Source organism: Ascochyta rabiei, chromosome 11 (assembly GCF_004011695.2).
Source record: "Ascochyta rabiei chromosome 11, complete sequence".
Taxonomy (NCBI): Eukaryota; Fungi; Ascomycota; class Dothideomycetes; order Pleosporales; family Didymellaceae; genus Ascochyta; species Ascochyta rabiei.
This window is the reverse complement of record NC_082415.1, coordinates 107591-125265: the sequence shown is the minus strand read 5'-3', so window position 1 is coordinate 125265 and position 17675 is coordinate 107591. Positions and strand designations below refer to the sequence as shown.

At 58.2% G+C, this 17675-nt stretch overlaps 4 protein-coding genes across 4 annotated transcripts, besides 24 other annotated features; 1 reads left to right on the top strand and 3 right to left on the bottom strand.

Annotated features, from left to right (window-relative positions):
- Positions 1-37: part of a mobile genetic element that runs on past the window's edge.
- Positions 1-37: part of a mobile genetic element that runs on past the window's edge.
- Positions 1-40: part of a mobile genetic element that runs on past the window's edge.
- Positions 1-40: part of a mobile genetic element that runs on past the window's edge.
- Positions 1-46: part of a mobile genetic element that runs on past the window's edge.
- Positions 1-46: part of a mobile genetic element that runs on past the window's edge.
- Positions 1-46: part of a mobile genetic element that runs on past the window's edge.
- Positions 1-58: part of a mobile genetic element that runs on past the window's edge.
- Positions 1-67: part of a mobile genetic element that runs on past the window's edge.
- Positions 1-70: part of a mobile genetic element that runs on past the window's edge.
- Positions 1-2831: part of a mobile genetic element that runs on past the window's edge.
- Positions 1-2889: part of a mobile genetic element that runs on past the window's edge.
- Positions 72-263, bottom strand: EKO05_0006729 (uncharacterized protein; the record flags this gene model as incomplete). Its single annotated transcript, XM_038940692.2, has 1 exon — positions 72-263. One exon carries the CDS (start codon positions 261-263, stop codon positions 72-74), a length of 192 nt encoding a protein of 63 aa, XP_038797267.2.
- Positions 78-394: a mobile genetic element.
- Positions 78-403: a mobile genetic element.
- Positions 81-403: a mobile genetic element.
- Positions 84-403: a mobile genetic element.
- Positions 87-373: a mobile genetic element.
- Positions 87-403: a mobile genetic element.
- On the bottom strand, positions 405-1007 carry EKO05_0006728 (uncharacterized protein; the record flags this gene model as incomplete). The annotated part of the gene is made up of 1 exon (XM_038946198.1): positions 405-1007. The coding sequence occupies one exon, from the start codon at positions 1005-1007 to the stop codon at positions 405-407; it is 603 nt and encodes a 200-aa protein (XP_038797266.1).
- EKO05_0006727 (uncharacterized protein) lies at positions 2024-2833 on the bottom strand (the record flags this gene model as incomplete). The annotated part of the gene is made up of 1 exon (XM_038946197.2): positions 2024-2833. One exon carries the CDS (start codon positions 2831-2833, stop codon positions 2024-2026), a length of 810 nt encoding a protein of 269 aa, XP_038797265.2.
- Positions 2638-2831: a long terminal repeat.
- Positions 2832-2835: a direct repeat.
- Positions 2890-2998: a mobile genetic element.
- Positions 2999-3990: 992 nt separating this feature from the next.
- On the top strand, positions 3991-17074 carry EKO05_0006726 (uncharacterized protein; the record flags this gene model as incomplete). Its single annotated transcript, XM_059636864.1, has 3 exons — positions 3991-5071; positions 5463-7086; positions 7138-17074. The coding sequence occupies 3 exons, from the start codon at positions 3991-3993 to the stop codon at positions 17072-17074; spliced, it is 12642 nt and encodes a 4213-aa protein (XP_059492847.1).
- Positions 5076-5419: a tandem repeat.
- Positions 7606-7660: a tandem repeat.
- Positions 14894-14939: a tandem repeat.
- Positions 17075-17675: the final 601 nt, after the last annotated feature.

The window sequence follows — 17675 nt, the reverse complement described above, 5'->3', positions numbered from 1 at the left end:
TCGTTCTGGGAATAGATAAGGATGTCGTCCAGGTACACCACGCAGATCCTATCCAGTAAGCCTCCCAGGGCTCAGTAGATATAGGATTGGAACGTGGCTGGTGCGTTGGCCAGCCTGAACGGCATGACCAGGTATTCGAAATGACCGTATCGCGTCTTGAACGCGGTCTTCCACTCATTGCCCTCCTTGATCTGGAGCCTGTGATAGGCGTCACGTAGATCCAGCTTAGTGAAGACCTTCGCTTTCGACAGTCGATCCATCATTTCGCTCACCAGTGGGATAGGATACCGGTTCTTGATGGTTATCTTGTTCAATCCCCGGTAATCGACGCACAGTCTCATAGTACCATCGGGTTTGGGGACGAACAGGATGGGGGCTCCCGCCGGCGACTTGCTTGGGCGGATCTAGCCCCTCTCCTGTGCCGCCTCGAGGTATTCCCGGAGTATATCCAGCTCTCGGCGGGACAGGTTATAGATCGGGAGGTTAGGAACCTTGGCACCAGCCTCGATATCTATGGAGTGATCATACTCCTGGTGTGGTGCCAACACACTTGTCTGCCGTTTGCTGAAGGCAAACCACTTGTGATGGAGGTGCTCTGGCACATACTTGAGCTCCTCCATATCTGGGGCGTCATCTTCTGGGATAGGGCCGCCGTCGATTCCCACTGCCATGATCCTTGACCATTCGGCGAGGGGCGCGTCCGGCGTCTGTCCGGCGTCCGTCCGATGGACGTCCGCTGGACCACCCATGCCCAGACTCTCGGGCTGTAGCAGGTATGGCTGCTCGCCTGGCTCCAGATCACTGAACAATTGTTCGGCGGTCACCAGCTGGACTCTCTCGACGTCGTCAGTGAACCACTCGTAGGTTCCTGTGGAGAAACGGATACATGGGTCTGCCTCAGCCAGCCATAGATACCCCAATACTAGGTCGTACCCAACAAATGGTGTAGACCAGAATTTGGTTGGCCCAACTGTTTTAGGTGTTCCCTTGCTGTTGTGGCAGACCATCGTCAACTGGTACTGCTTAATTAACGACAGCTTTATATCGTCTAGGACCACCGCGTTCGGTCGCTGGTCAGTCCCCGCCGGGTTGAGTCCTAGGTCTATGGCTACCTGTGCGGCGATGAGGTTCAGTTCCGAGCCTGAGTCGTACAGGGCCCGGAGAGTTTTAGGGTTGCCCTTAGAGTTAATTAGCTGGACAGTGACCGCTATGCGGGTCTGCTTCCCTTTGGTTTCCGGCCCCAGTCGTAGGTGGGAAAGGTTGGCGACTAGGGCTTCCCATTTCCCTGGTTGCTTCCACTGGACTGTTAGTTGCCACCTCCGCGGCCTCTCCAATGGCCCCGTTGCTGATGATAACCACCCCTATTGGATTGTTGGTGGTAATTGCCCCTATAGGACCCCTTGCCGCCTAACAAATTAGCGTTATTGGTTGCTGGCCGGGAGTCTCCCGGCTGCTTTCCGGCGTCGCTCCCGGAGGGGGTCAAGGCCTGGCTGTGGTGCCTTTTAAATCCTCCCCTATTAGGAGAAGAGTAAGGTCTTTTGTTTCGACTGCTGCCTTCAGCCTGGAGGCTTGAGTTTAAGGGGACTGTTGCGGTCTCTGCGTTACGGAGGGCCCGTTCAAACTCTATCCACTCAGTGATGTGTTCCAGGCTGCCATTGCGCTGGATCTTACGTTGGAGTTTGTGGGGAGTAAGGCTCTATACAAACGCTATCTTGAACTTATAGTCATCTGTGCCGTTGTTAAACTTAGCAAAGTTGCGGGGCAGTAGAGACTCCCGCTTGTTCAACTTCATTAGGAAGGTGTTGACGGAATCGTCGGCCTTCTACTTATAGTTAAAGTACTTATTGTAGTTCTTGTACCAAGTGAAGACTGGGTCTTGTACAAGCTGCTCCTCCTCTGCGCGGAGGTCGGCCCAGGTTTGGATTGATCCCTCGTTGATACGTTGTTGGATCAATTCTTAATGGACACTATAGTGGATAGTGCCCATAATCCAATAGGTGCAGGTCACAGAGTCTTTAACTACTTAAGCGTACTGGAACGCCGTGTCTATGTCCTTAATCCACTGGTCCACCTGCTGGGTCGATGGAGGCTTGTTATCCGTCCCAAGTTTTGGCTTAGGTTGGACGTTGTTGAGGACTCGCATTATCTTGCCTGCCTCGTCAAACGCTGGGCGGTGGCTACCCGGCGTGGGTCCGACGTGCGTCCGCTGCAGGGTCTCCACTGCCCGGTTGAATTGCTGCTGCCGGATTTCGATTTCTCGTTTGGGGGCGCCGGACAATTCTGCCTCGTTGAGTGCCTCCAGCAATAACGGGATAGAAGCCTGTAGCGACTCCATTTGTGTGACGCGTGGCGTTAGGACGTCTGGCGTCGCGATGCCTGCCGCCGTAGTGGCTGACCCGCCCCTGATGTAAGGGTTGAGCGGTGGCTCCATAGGTGCCGGCGATACCCTAGGCGCGTTGTCGCGGCGTTGCGCATCCAGCTCCTGACCGAGGTCGTCGCAAGGGGGCAACTCCTCCACGTCGCTAGTGGTTGAGCGGAGGTTGCGTCGTCCTCCAGCCATTGCTGATGGCTGAGTTTTTTCCCGTCTCTCTGCTGCCAATTGGCTGCCTGTTCCGAGAGGAAGTATAAAGGATTCGAATTGTAAGGGCACTGTAGGCAGGCAATAGAGCAGAGCAATATGGGATGAAATAATAGGTGATATTAAGAGATAAGACAAATCCTTAATAGATAAGTCTTTAGGTGTGTGGATATTATATACTGGTCGGTGGGTCTCCGGGCTTGGCCTGGGGTCTGTCCGAGGTATCCCCTGTTGTAGGGAGAACACCCGTGACATCTATATTTAAAAAAAAAATTAAGTTAGAGGGAGGGAATAGGTACGAAGAGGGTAAAGATGTACATGGGACTGGTTGAGATGAATTGATTTGGGCCTATTACCCCTTACTGCCCCGTGCGTTGACTAGTTGGAGGGGGCGGGGGACTTTTGAAATGCTCCTCCGTAAGGTTGTAAGAGATTGATTAAAGCGTCTATCCTACTTAAAAAAAAAGAGTGAATATTTAAGCACGCTAAGTATATATAAGACAACAATTAAGGGTTCTAGATGCTATGGTTAATAAAAGACATGCTTAGACATTAGGCTATTTCTAAAAAGCTGAAATCTATACAGGGTTTGACTGGTTTTGTGAAATCTTCAATGATGTGCCATGCTTCGGTGGGGCACCTCGTATTTCAGATTTCAGCTCCGTCCAGGCACCCCCCTCGTACAGGGATTATGATCTTCTCCACGCAGGGACGCATGGCGTGCGTGTGCGCAATGCTTACCCATGCTTATCCGCACGTCTTTCGCGATCGCTTCACCTGCTCTCGATAGTTACTCGGCCGTACCCTGCTAGCGCTCGATCAACGACCAAACATCTAGACTACCACCATCGCGTGAGAGAAGGTCCTTTTATGGCGGTCTTGCTCACCGACGGGGATGCCGGGTGTCGTGCTTTCAGGGTGCGTCGTTCGTTTGCCAAGGGTTCGTCAGGTGCTAGAAGCGAGTGTTTCAGTTAGTGTGCGGCTGCAATATACGACTCTGCATTGATGTGACGATGAGGTCAAAAGTCCACGAAAATAACCACCTGGTAGCTACGTGTCTCGGACACCGGAAAAATCAACGGAGAAATCCACTCATGGGGACAGTGCGATATCTGGCCGTCTGTGAGCTGTGCGCTGCTCCCTTTTATCCCCGAGGTGCAGTGAAAGGTGTCAAGGTATAAGAGATGGTGTTGGTCGAACGACAGATACAGGGACATTGCAACTTGATAGCTGTAAACTATACCTGCGAAATCCGGAGCGTTCCCTCGTTTTGCGGTACCATTCGTTTAGATCAGTATTCATTATTTATACTAGTGCGTATGCTTCTTGGTCCAAGTTGGCCGTTATGCTCCAGTCCAAGTGCACACTGACCTAATACCAGTCCTTCCCTTGAGAGTTTCAAATCGACTACCATGTCGTCGATACCGTCGGCGGAGGAGCCCATCGCCATCATTGGATCATCCTGCAGATTCCCAGGCGGCTGCGACTCTCCCTCGAAGCTTTGGGAGTTGCTACGAGAGCCACGTGACGTGGTGAAGGCGTTCGACGCGAAGCGCTTCAACCTGTCGCGGTTCTACCACCCCAACGGCGAGACGCACGGGGCCACGGACGTCAAGGGAAAGTCGTACCTCTTGGAAGAAGACAACCGTGTGTTCGATGCGGGCTTCTTCGCCATCAGTCCGATGGAAGCGGCTGGTATGGACCCTCAGCAGCGGCTCCTGCTCGAGACAACGTACGAGGCGTGTGAGAGCGCGGGCGTGACGCTGGAGCAGCTCAGGGGATCTCTGACCTCTGTGCACGTGGGGGTCATGACCAACGACTACGCAATCATCCAAGCGCGCGATACGGAGACGCTGCCCAAGTACAACGCCACCGGCACTGCCAACAGCATCCTCTCCAACCGGGTGTCGTACGTGTTCGATCTCAAGGGCGCTTCGGCGACCATCGACACGGCATGCTCTAGCTCCCTCGTCGCGCTCCACCACGCGGTGCAGGGCCTTCGGAGCGGCGATAGCACCATGGCAGTGGTTGGTGGCACCAACCTGATACTGGAGCCGACGCCTTACATTGCCGAGTCGAAGCTGCACATGCTGTCGCCAGACTCGCAGAGCCGCATGTGGGACAAGACGGCCAATGGATACGCGCGGGGTGAGGGCATCGCGTCGCTGCTGCTGAAGCCACTGGGTGCGGCGCAGCGAGACGGCGACCCGATCCAGGGCGTGATTCGCGCCACCGGAGTCAACTCGGACGGACTCAGCCCGGGCATCACGATGCCGTTTGCGCCGTCGCAAGCGACACTGATCCGGCACGTCTATCGCCGGGCAGGGCTCGACCCGTTGCGCGACCCGCCGCAATACTTTGAATGCCATGGCACAGGCACGCAGGCGGGAGACCCCGTCGAGGCGCGAGCCGTGTTCGAGGCCTTTTATCGCGATGGAGAGACGGGGGAAGCGAAGAAGGAGGCGCAGACGTTGCACGTTGGGTCTGTCAAAAGTAGGTTTTGTTTTCGTTTTTGGTCTCGCTTATTTTCTCGTTTTCGTTTTTGTTCTCGTTTTGGTTTTGTTTTTGGTTTCGTTTATAATTATTCTTGTTTTTGGTCTTGTTTTTGATCTCGTTTTTGGTCTTGTTTTTGGTGTCATTTTTGGTGTCGTTTATGATTATTCTTGTTTTTGGTCTTGTTTTTGGTGTCGTTTTTGGTGTCGTTTATGTTTTCGTTTATTTTCTCGTTCATGTTCTCGTTTATGTTCTCGTTTTGTCCTCGTTTTGTCCTCGTTTTCGATTCGGTTTTCAGAATCGGTCACGTGATTGTTTTCGCCTTCCTTTTCGCTCTTAGCCTTCGTTGCGTGCGCACGTGGTGGGCATGATGCTGACGCGAAGCTTGCAGCGGTGATTGGACACCTGGAGGGTTGCGCTGGCCTGGCGGGGGTCATCAAGGTGCTCCTCGCGCTCAAGCACCGCACGATACCGCCAAACATGCACTTCAACGAGCTCAACCCCAAGATCGCGCCCTACTACGGCGAGGGCGCGCTAGTGATCCCGACGCGGGCGCTGCCGTGGCCCCAGCCGCCGGCAGGGAGCCCGATGCGGGCTAGCGTCAACAGCTTTGGGTTCGGCGGCACCAATGCGCACGCCATCATCGAGAGCGCGCCAGAGCTGCCGAACGCAGGCGCGAGTCCACAGACGGGCGAGGGCGGCGGGGCGCCGGTAGGGCCGCTGCTCCTGTCGGCCAGCTCCGGCCCAGCCCTGTTGCGCAGCGTGCAGGCGCACGTGGCGCATCTGCAGGCGGACCAGGAGGTGTCGCTGGGCGACGTGAGCTGGGTGCTGCAGACGCGGCGGACGACGCACCGCGTGCGGGCGTGCTTCGCGGGGGCGACGCGGCAAGACGTGGTGGCGTCGATGGAGCAGTTTGTGCAGCGGCACGCCAAGGCGGGCGCGCAGGGCGGAGCGATCGGTCACGTGCCGCGGCTGGTGCAGCCCAAGGAGGCGCCGGGCACGCTGGGCGTCTTCACGGGGCAGGGGGCGCAGTGGGCGACGATGGGCCGCGAGCTGGTGCAGGCCAGCCCGCTGTTCCGGCAGAGCCTGGAGGCGTGCGAGGCGGTGCTGCGCGACGAGCTGCTGCCGGGCGACGCGCCGGGGTGGTCGCTGGTGGAGGAGCTCGCCAAGGACCAGGCGAGGTCGCGGCTGGGCGAGGCGGCGGTGGCGCAGCCGGTGTGCACGGCGCTGCAGGTGGCGCTGGTGGACCTGCTCGCGGCGGCGGGGGTGCAGCTGGACGCGGTCGTGGGCCACTCGTCGGGCGAGATCGCGGCGACGTACGCGGCGGGCATCATCTCGCGGCGGGCGGCGATGCAGATCGCCTTCTACCGCGGCCACTACGCGCCGCTGTGTGGCGGGCGCGAGGGCCAGCGAGGCGGGATGCTGGCCGTCGGGCTCGGCATGGAGGCGGCCGCGCGCTTCTGCCGCCAGCCCGCGTACGAGGGCCGGGTGGTGGTGGCGGCCAGCAACAGCCCGGCGAGCTGCACGCTGTCGGGCGACGTCGACGCCGTGCGCGCGGCCAAGCGGCAGCTCGACGGCGAGGGCACGTTTGCGCGCCAGCTGCTCGTCGACACGGCGTACCACTCGCATCACGTGCAGGCGTGTGCGGGCCCCTATCTGCGCGCGCTCGCGGCCTGCGACATCGCCGTCGCCCGGCCGCGCGCCGGCTGCGTGTGGAACTCGAGCGTGCGCGGCGACACCCGCCTGCTGCGGCGCGGCGGCGACCTGGGCGCGCTCAAGGGCCCCTACTGGGCCGCCAACATGCTGCAGACGGTCAAGTTCTCGCACGCCGTCGAGTCGTCCATCTGCCACGGCGGGCCCTGGGACCTGGCGCTCGAGATCGGCCCGCACGCGGCGCTCAAGGGCCCCACCGAGCAGACGCTCAAGGCCGCGTACGGCGCCGCTCCCCCGTACGCCTCGCTGCTGCAGCGCAACGCCAGCGACGTCGCCGCCTTCCAAGCCGCCGTCGGCCTCGTGTGGGCGCAGCTGGGGGCCGGGCATGTCGACTTTGCCGGCTACCGGGCCAGCTTCCACCAGGCCAGCTTCCAGGCCAGCTTCCACCAGCCCAGCTTCCAGCCCCCGCCCGCCCTCGTCGCCCAGCTGCCGCGCTACGGCTGGGACCACGACAAGGTCTACTGGCGCGAGTCGCGCACCTCGGCCCGCCACCGCACCAGCCCCCACGCCGGCCACGAGCTGCTGGGCCGCCGCGTCGCCGACGACAACGAGCGCGAGCTGCGCTGGCGCAACGTCCTGCGCCTGGACGAGATCCCCTGGCTGCGCGGCCACAGCGTGCTGGGCCAGGTCCTGCTCCCCGGCGCCGCCTACGTCTCCCTCGCTGCCGAGGCGGCCCAGGCGCTGGCTGCCATGGTCGCGCCGGGCCTGCCGGTGCGCCAGATCGCGGTCGACGACGTGAATCTGCTCCGTCCGCTGGTCGTGCCGGAGACCAAGGACGGCGTCGAGACCCTGTTCACCGTCCACGTGCTTTCTGCCGACCACGCCCGCCCCCTCGCCAACTCGCCCGCACCGGGCCGTCCCGCCGTGCGCGCCCGCTTTGCCTACTACGTGTGCCAGAACGAGGCGGCGGGCACGCTGATGCACACCTGCAGCGGCGCGCTGACCATTCACTTTGGCCGCGCCGCCGACGACGCTCCCCTGCTGCCGCCCCGCCCCGCCCCGCCCCAGCACGTCGTCCACGTCGAGCGCGAGCCCGTGTACGACATGTTCCGTGCGATTGGCCTCGACTACACGGGTGCCTTCGACGCCATCACCCACACCCGGCGCTGCCTCGGCTACGCGGCTGCCACTGCCGTCTGGCCCACCGACTCGCCCCTGCGCTCCTACTCGCACTACCTCGTGCATCCCGCCATCCTGGACGTCGCCTTTCAGTCTCTGTTCGTTGCGCACGTCCATCCCTCCACCAAGAAGCTCACCTCGGCTCTGCTGCCGTCGCACATTGATCGCGTCACCATCAACGTCGGCGTGGGGCACGACGCCGACGCCACCGACGCCACCGACGCCACCCCCACTCCCATCACGTGCAACTTCGACGCCTGGGTCGTCTCGTCCACGCCAACCAAACTGGACGGCGACGTCACCATCTACGACGCCCCCTCAGACCGTCCCTTGGTTCAGGTGGAGGGCCTCTGCACCCGCTCAGCTGCTGGCGGCCAGAGCGCCTCCCTCGACAGAAACCTCTTCCTGAAGACGGTGCACCGTCACGATGCCTCCCTCGGAGGCCTGCTGCTGCCCCCGCGCGACTCCCTCAGAGACGCCCGCACCCTGCGCGCCAATGTGGCCGTGGAGCGCCTGGCCCTGTTCTACATACAGCGCGCCCTGGAGGAGATCAAGCCCGAGGAACGCCTTGCGCTGCAGCCGCGCCAGAAGCGGACCCTCGAAATGTTTGAACAGCACGTCGAAGCGGTGCGCCAGGACGAATGCCCGCTCCTCAGCAGCGAATGGCTTGCCGACGACCAACACAGCGTCCTGGTCGCCGGCGTGGTGGACAAAGAGCATCCTGATCCGGACGCCCTCGAGCTGAAGCTAGTGCATGCCGCTGGCGCCCAGCTTGCACAGATCCTCCGCGGCCACACGCAAATGCGCCAAGTCTCTTCTCCGTCGCAGGGAGGCGGCGCGCCGCTGAGCGTGGAGCAGTACTCACCGTCAGCCTCGCACGCCACCAATCACGTGATTGGTCAGCTGCTAAAGCAAATCACCTTCAAATTCCCGCGCTGCAACCTGCTGGAATTGAGCACGGGCACGGGCAACACCGATACCACACGAAGCATTCTCGACGCAGTCGATAACCTCTACGACTCGTTCACGTACGCCAATGCCTCGTCGGACGCACTCCCTGTCGCCGCCGCCGCGCTGGGCGACCGGAAGAGGATCCTGTACAAGACCCTGAACATGGGCCAGGACCTGGAGGAGCAGGGCTTCAGCCCCATCGGTTACCACATCGTCATCGCGGCCCACGCTCTGTCTGCCTACTCTGCCGACACAAGTATAGAGGAGACGCTGCGAAAAGCCCGATCTTTGCTGTGTCCCGGCGGCTATCTAGTCTTGTCCGAGACCACTGGGACGCATAACATGGCTAGCAGCCTCTTGTCTGATGGTGAGCCAACACCATCGCCGGTCGAGTGGCATAACCTGCTGCGCCTTTCCGGCTTCTCCGGTCTGGACACAATCTTCCATGATCACGCAGACGAGACCAGCCACGTTCATTCATGCATCGTGAGCCGGGCCGTCACCGATGACTTCCTGCGTCTGGTCCGCCCCCTGTCCGTTGCACCCGAGCTCACCACGCAGCTGCTCATCATCGGTGGGCGCAGCCTGTACGGAAGCAGGCTGATGGACGAGATCAACCAACTCCTGCCACCCATCTGGCAGCAGTCCGGACAAGTCAGGATCGTCCCAAGCATCGATGCGCTGACCCTCAATGGAGACGAGGGCGCTATGGATGTCCTGTGTTTGCACGACGTGGACGGGTCCTTGTTCACAAAGTTACCCTTTGCCGAAGCCAGACTGCAAAAGCTCCAGCACCTGCTCATGTCAGCTAGAAACCTGGTGTGGGTGACTGACGCGGGCGTTTCGTCCAACTCGCGCGCGACCATGATCCGTGGCGTGGCCCGTGTCGTTCCGGTGGAAATGCCGCACCTCACGATGCAGGTGCTCGGGCTTGAGCTCGAGGCTGGCCGCGCAGATGCTTCTTTGCACGCACGTCGCTGTGTCGAGGCCCTCTGGCGTCTACAACACGTGGCGGAGCTCAAGGGAAACCCCGACCACACCAACATGCTGTGGACAAACGAGCCCGAATATGAGGTCTTGGCCCGCGGTACTGTCTTGATACCGCGCATGATGCCAGACACGGACCTGGATGAGCGACACAATGCCAAAACACGAGCCATTGTCAAGGCCGTTGACGCAACCAATATCGCTGTGCACGTCGCCATTCCAGCTGGGTCCTCCAAGATGGTGTTGCAGGCCATGGAGCAGCCGTCTCTGTCCTCGTCGACCGTGAATGGAGCGAACCAGGTCAATGTCCGCGTCCAGTACACCACTCACATCCCCTCGCGCTCCCGAGACGGACAAGGACTTTACCTGTTTTGTGGCCACGTGGTTCAACAGCAGCTCGGCCAGAAACACCAGGCGGTCATGGGCCTTGGCCGCAGCAATGCTTCGAGTTTGCTTTTGGATCCGAAGACGCTGGCCTTTGTCGATCCATCGCTCTGTGCACCGTCAGCTCTGGAGGCCGCAGCCAACGAGTTGCTGCGACATGCCCTTGTCAGTCACGCACAATCACATGTAGCATCCAAGGCCGCTGCCATCACGACAATGCTCGTTCTCGAGCCTGAGCAGCACATGACAGCAGAACTGAAAGAAGACCTTGCTCCGATGGGAATCCGCGTCTACTGCGCGTCTTACAGGAATGATGTTCCCGACGACTGGATCCAAATCCACGCAAACATGTCGAAACGCATGGCTATGCTGCGTCTTCCAGCACAACACATTGACTTGTTCGTTGATTGCTCCCAGCAGGAAAGCCAGACGCATGGCCATGAGTCGCTGCAGGCCTGTCTGCCACCAGCTTGCAAGGTGTCGAGGTTCGACGCCGAGCTTCTGCAGGAAGCATGGGACGACGACAGCATCTCTGTGAAAACGGTGCTCGAGAATGCAAGCCTGAAGCTCAAGCATGTTCACGAGACGGCAGAGTCGCGCGGTGACTGCACCGTCATAGCGGCGCCTGATCTGGCTGGAGCGGATTTCGACACGTACGTTCACAAGCGATACACAACAGACTGGCGCCAGCAAACAGCGCTTCCTCTGACCGTGAAGCCCCTCGATCACGATTCACATGGCTTGCTGCGGCCGGACCGCACCTATCTCCTGGTGGGAGGTTCTGGGGGGCTGGGACTCTCTCTTTGTCAATGGATGCTTCGCCAGGGTGCCAGGCACATCGCCGTCACCAGCCGCAACCCCAAGGTAGATCCCGAACTACAGAGGGAAGCCGATCGTGTTGGAGCGTCTGTACAGATGTTGGCCATGGATGCCACGAAGCGCGACCAAGTCGTGACCGCTGTGAACAAGGTGCGCGAGACGATGCCGCCCATTGCTGGCGTGTGCAATTTGTCCATGGTACTTCATGACAAGATGTTCCTTGACATGTCGGCCCGGCAACTCAATGGCACGTTGGAGGCCAAAGTTCTTGGGACCGAGATCCTCGACGACATCTTTAGTAATACAGATGCAGATGAAGGTGCAGCACACCCGCCACTAGATTTCCTCATCTTCACATCGTCGACAGCGAGTACCGTCGGAAACATCGGACAAGCCAACTATCACGCCGCCAACTTATTCATGGCCGCAGTCGCCGAGCGACGCCGCTCACGGGGACTAGCTGCTTCGGTGATTCACATCGGCTGGGTGGCTGACACGGGCTACGTAACCCGCTCCGACAGATATCGCCTATTAGAAGAACATTTTCGCAGCATGCGCTTCGTGCCCCTCTCCGAGACCGACGTGCAGGACGCTTTTGCTCAGGCAATACGCGCAAGCAAGCCCCAACTTGGGTGCGATGCCGGCAGCCATGACATTACCATGGGACTCGAGCCACCCACAGAGCCTATGCAAGCCAACCAAGAGAACAAGGCCATCTGGGTGCAGAACCCACGACTGCTGTCTCTGTCACCCTACAGTGCCCTTTCCACCTCATCGCAACAGCTCTCGGGGCGAGGAATGTCCACCAGCAACGTAAGAGAGCAGGCGGACAAGGCGGACACGGAAGAGGCGGCCGTGGCCATTGTGGCGCAGGCTTTTGCCGCAAAGCTCGAGACCATGTTGCAGCTGCCGGCAGGCTCCGTACAAGCGGACCTCGAAAGGCCCATCATTGACCTGGGCATAGACTCGCTCTTCGCCACGGAGATTCGCACGTGGTTCCTCAAAGACCTCGATGCGGACGTGGGCGTAGTCAGCATCTTGGGCGGTGACACGGTTTTGCAGATCTCCGCCCAAGTCGCCAAGAAGTGGTTGGCTGAGCGCGGCAGCAAGGAGGATAAGGAGGCCAAGCAGGATAAGGCGGTCAAGGAGGATGAGGTCAAGAGTAAGGAGGTCAAGAAGGATGAGGTCAAGAGTAAGGAGGTCAAGAAGGATGACGAGGTCAAGGGTAAGGAGGTCAAGGGGCCTGTACAGCCAATTCCTTCTCCTGCCCCTGAAGTCCTCGCTCCTACCCCCATGGTTGCCGCGTTGACAGAGCAGCCTTCCGTGGCTGATGCCTTCGTGGCAAATGCTAGCGGCCTCAGAGGCCATGCTCAATCCGGCACGCCACCATCCGGACTCAGCACACCATTTACGGATCCAACAATATCTGGGTCCAGGACACCAGTGTCCGCGGCTACATCCATGTCGGGATCGGGGATGCTAGAGCCTGACACTTCCACTACAATGGTCCAGTCTGGCTCAAAGGACGACAACGATGACCAGAAGAGCAAAGACGTGGAACCCTTCACACCACCCGTAATCATTCGGGAAGAGCCAATGTCTGCCGCACAGTCTCGAATCTGGTTTGCCTCTAATCACCTCGATAATCCGGCAGCGTACAATACCGCCTTCCATTATCGTGTGCAAGGTCATATCGGGACGGCCCGGCTGCGACGCGCGCTGCAACAGGTCGCTAACCACCACGAGTGCTTACGCACCTGCTTCTACGCTCGAGTGGAGGACGGCCATCCCATGCAGGGTGTCATAGCGACATCGGCGTTGGAACTTACAATAGACCACGCAGATGACGAGCATACCGATCTCAAAGATTCTGATATCACTCTCCGGGACACCCTGTCGCGGTTCAAAACGCGCGTATGGGACCTGCAGCATGGACGCACTTTAGCCGTTGCTGTACTGGGTCGATCTGCGACCGAGCACGATATTGTCATTGGGTACCATCATATTCTCATGGATGGTTGGAGCCTGGCTCTATTCCTCCGCGACCTGGACAAGGCATACCGCCTGCAGCCACTTGGCACACTCGATCGATTCTCTTATATCGACTATTCACTACACCAACTGGCCGAGGAGAAGACAGACCTACTGGACAGTGACATGGAGTTTTGGCGTGCTGAATTCGCTACTCTCCCCGACACTCTCCCCTTGCTTCCTATGGCTCGCGGACTTGATCGTTCAACCCTCAATCAACAAGGCAGCGGCAGCCATTACGCGGATCTTGAGCTTAATGAGGCACAACTGGCGGCGCAAAAGGATCTTTGCCAGCGGCTGCGAATTAGTCCCTTCCATCTATACCTTGCCCTTTTCCAGGTTCTACTAGCCCGTCTGACGGACACCGAGGATCTGTGTTTGGGTGTTGTCGATGCCAACCGCAGGGACGAGCGATTCTGGGATACGGTAGGCTGCTTCGTCAACCTGCTGCCCCTACGCTCCAGCATACCCATGACGGCGACCTTTGCAGAAGTCGCGACCGGTGCGTCACGTAAGGCAATGGAAGCCTTCTCCCACGGCACGGTGCCTTTTGACCGTATACTCGACCAGACACGAGCGCCCCGGGCGTCGGGCACCAACCCGCTGTTCCAGGCCGCCATCAACTATCGTGCGGCAGTGAAAGGGATGGACATGTGGAATCTACCGTTAGGCGACGATTGCCGTATGCAGCTATCAACCAAGGAAGCCAAGGAAGCTGACAACCCGTACGATATCAGCTTAGGCTTTATCGAAACCCAGACTGGCTGCCTGGTGCAGATGTGGTGCCTGGCTGATCTGTACAGCCAAGAAGCATGTCACACAATGCTCCTTACGTACCTCAATCTGCTTGAGGTAGCGGCTCGCGACCCGCACGCGATGGTGGCCGACATGGACCTGCATGATGCTGCCAGCGTGAATCACGCCCTTCAAGTGGGTACTGGTCCTGAAGCGGATTTCGGCTGGCCGGAGACACTGTCGCAGCGCATTGAAGAAATCTGCATCTTACACCCGACCAAGACAGCCATCACAGACGCATCGGGAGAAAAGCTCCTGTACGCCCAGCTAGCGGCCAGGATTGACCGTGCAGCCCACCAGATCATAGATGCGGGAGGCGTTTCTGGAGATCGATTTGCTGTCCTGTGTGAGCCATCAACGGATGCTATCGTTGCGATGCTCGCTATTCTCCGCATGGGAGGTGTATATGTCCCACTAGACATCAGTCTGCCAGCCTTTCGACACGCAGACATGGTCCGCGAGTGTGAGCCCAAACTTCTGCTCTGCCATGCGCAGACAGCAGATGACGCGCGAGAGTTGTTGAAGCCTTTCGATCATGTGCGAGTTGTCCGGATGCAGTCTGATGCCGATGGCATTGACGGCGGTGATGGAGCAGTATCCCCGTCCATGACCACCCCAATCCACCCACACGCACCCGCCGTCTTGCTCTTCACGAGTGGCTCGACAGGTAGACCCAAGGGTATCTTCCTGACGCAGACCAACTTCATCAACCACATCGCGCTCAAAACACATGAAATGCGACTGCAGCAGGAATGCGTGTTGCAGCAGAGCTCACTGGGCTTCGACATGTCTCTCGTCCAGATATTCTCGGCGCTTGCTAACGGTGGCCATCTCGTCATTGCCGGGAGAAACATCAGGCGCGATCCCGTAGAGCTGGTCAATCTGATATCCCGCCAGGGCGTCTCCATGACCATCGCCACGCCGACGGAGTATCTCGCCTGGACTAGCTCGGCAGGCGAGGTGTTGCGGACTAACAAATCATGGCGTTTTGCATTTTCGGGTGGCGAACCAATTCCTCGGCAGCTGAAGACTGAGCTGCGCCGCCTCAGCCTGCCTGACCTGAGCCTGACAAATTGTTACGGGCCAACAGAGATTACGGCAGCAGCCACCTTCCAGTGTATCTCTCTGGACGATGAGGTTGATACCTCTTGTCTCGCTTCCGGAGAATCGGGAAACTGGGCCCAGTATGCTGTTGGAAAGGCACTGCCCAACTACTCAATCCGCGTGGTCGATGCGGCGGGGCATCCCCTGCCATCTGGGCACATTGGAGAGATATGTATCGGCGGAGCAGGTGTTGCCCTCGGCTATCTCAACCAGTCTGAGCAGACCAAGGCCAAGTTCGTTACGGATGTCACCAAGATCAAGAGTAGCCGCAGTATCATGTACCGGACCGGCGACAAAGGGCGACTTCTTTCAGACGGCACACTCTTGTGCCTGGGGCGGTTGGATGGTGACACGCAAATCAAACTGCGCGGGCTGCGGATCGAGTTGCAGGAGATTGAATCGGCTCTGCTGCAGGCCTCTGAGGGGGCCTTGGCTTCTGCGATTGTCTCTCTCCGCGACAACGTGCTCATCGCCCATGCCACGCTCACCACTCCCAACCCCAATCCCGAGGTGGAAGGACTCCAACAGATCCTGTCTCGCGTCAAGCTGCCACAGGCTTTCATCCCAGCCACGATCTGCATCCTACCTGCAATGCCGACGACAGCCAATGGCAAACTGGACCGTAAAGCCGTCGCTCGCCTCCCGTTAGCAGTGACGGAGAAGAGCGATACTGCAAGATCCAAGATGGGTACGGAGAAGATGACGGTCCGCGAGGGTGAGGTTCGTTTGTTGTGGGAGCGCGTGCTTCCCACACTTGGTAACACGCGCTTTGGTCCTTCATCTGACTTCTTCCTGTGCGGCGGCAACTCGCTACTTCTCATGAAGCTCCAGAAAGCAATCATAGAAACCACTGGATTACATGTTACTACAAGGCAGTTGTACGAGGATAGCACTCTACGTGCCATGACTCGTTGCATCTTCGACCAACGTGCCGGCACCAACTCCGTCTTGCAGGACGACGCCCCGATCGACTGGGACGTGGAGACGTCATTGCCGGACTGGCTACGAGACCAGGCGCAGCAGCTCGCCGAAGCACAGTCGTTCCAGGCTGCAAATGATACCACCGGTGGCATTGAAGTCCTCCTCACTGGTGCAGCCAGTTTCCTGGGCGGACACCTCTTGAAATCCCTGCTGCAGGCTCCAAACGTAAGAATGGTGCACTGCATCGCCATTGGTATTGACGACAAGGACAAGCTTCCCCAGGATGACAGCAGAGTCGCGTGCTACAGTGGCAGCCTACTCTCACCCACCTTGGGTCTCACGGCCCAGGAGCGCAAGAGCCTCGAGCAGACGGTACACGTCATCGTACACGCAGGTGCCAACGGCCACTGCCTCAATCGCTTCGCCTCACTACGCACCCCGAACCTACAGTCCCTACATTTCCTGGCCTCTCTGGCGCTTCCGCGTGCCATCCCGTTGATGTTCCTCTCTAGCAGCCGCGCCGTGCTTCTCTCGGGCAACACGGCTATCAAGCCAGGATCTCTGAGAGCTACTCCTCCTGCCGCAGATGGCAAAGATGGCTACACTGCGAGCAAGTGGGCCGGCGAGGTCTTCCTGGAGAACTTGGTTGCTTACCTAAATGGCGATGGGCAGGATGCAGGGACAACTAAGCCCGTCTCCCGGCGTCCGCTCAGAGTGGCCGTGCACCGAGCCTGCACACTGGTCAGTGACCAGGCTCCCAACTCGGATGCCATGAACGGCGTCTTACGCTACTCGCTGGCCATGCGCTGCGCGCCGCGCCTGAAACGCGCCGAGGGCTACTTGGATTTCGGGCCCCTGGACACCATCATCGGTGAAATCACAGCAGCAGCCCTGCAGCTAGCGGCGCCAACCCCAGGCCCGACATCTTCCGCGCACGAAGACGCTGCTCGTCGCTCCGAAGTCCTCTTCCGCCATCACTCCGGCGGCATCAAGTCGCCCATGGCAGAGTTCAGAGCCCACCTCGAGAGAGTGTACGGTGGCAGTTTCGACGAGCTCGACATGCACGAATGGATCGTTCGCGCTGGCAACGAGGGTCTGGATCCCCTCATCGTCGCCTACATCGAGGCTTTGCTTGAGACTGGCTTACCCATGGTTTCGCCGTATATGGGCGAGACGTAGGCATACCTATCTTTTTAGCTCTATCTACATGTATCCTGTACTTCTTAATCTGCTGCTTTTTTTCTTATAGTTGTAAAGCGTGTTTGTACTTTATAGACTTTATACTTGGATATAGATTATTTACACTTCCAAGTTATAATAAGAGTCTAGATTGTTTACTTTTTATCTCTATTAAAGCTCTTCTACCTGTAGCTATTAACATGTTTATACTCTATTAACTACACACTTAATTAGATTGCTAGCACTAGCGATATAGGTCTAGATCTGCTTATTATCGCCTACATTAAGGCTTTGCTTAAGACTAGCTTACCTATAGTCTTCTGTATATAGTTAAGACGTAGGCATACCTATCTTTTTAGCTGTATCTACATGTATCTTGTACTTCTTAACCTTCTGCCTTTTTTCTTGTAGTTGTTTTGCGTGTTAGTACTCTTTAGATTTGTTACTTAGATATAGATTATTTACACTTCTAAGTTATAATAAGAGTCTAGATTATTTACTTTTTATCTCTATTAAAGCTCTTCTACCTGTAGTCATTCACATGCTTATACTCTGTTAACTACCTACTTAATTAGATTGCTAGCACTAGCAATACAGGTCT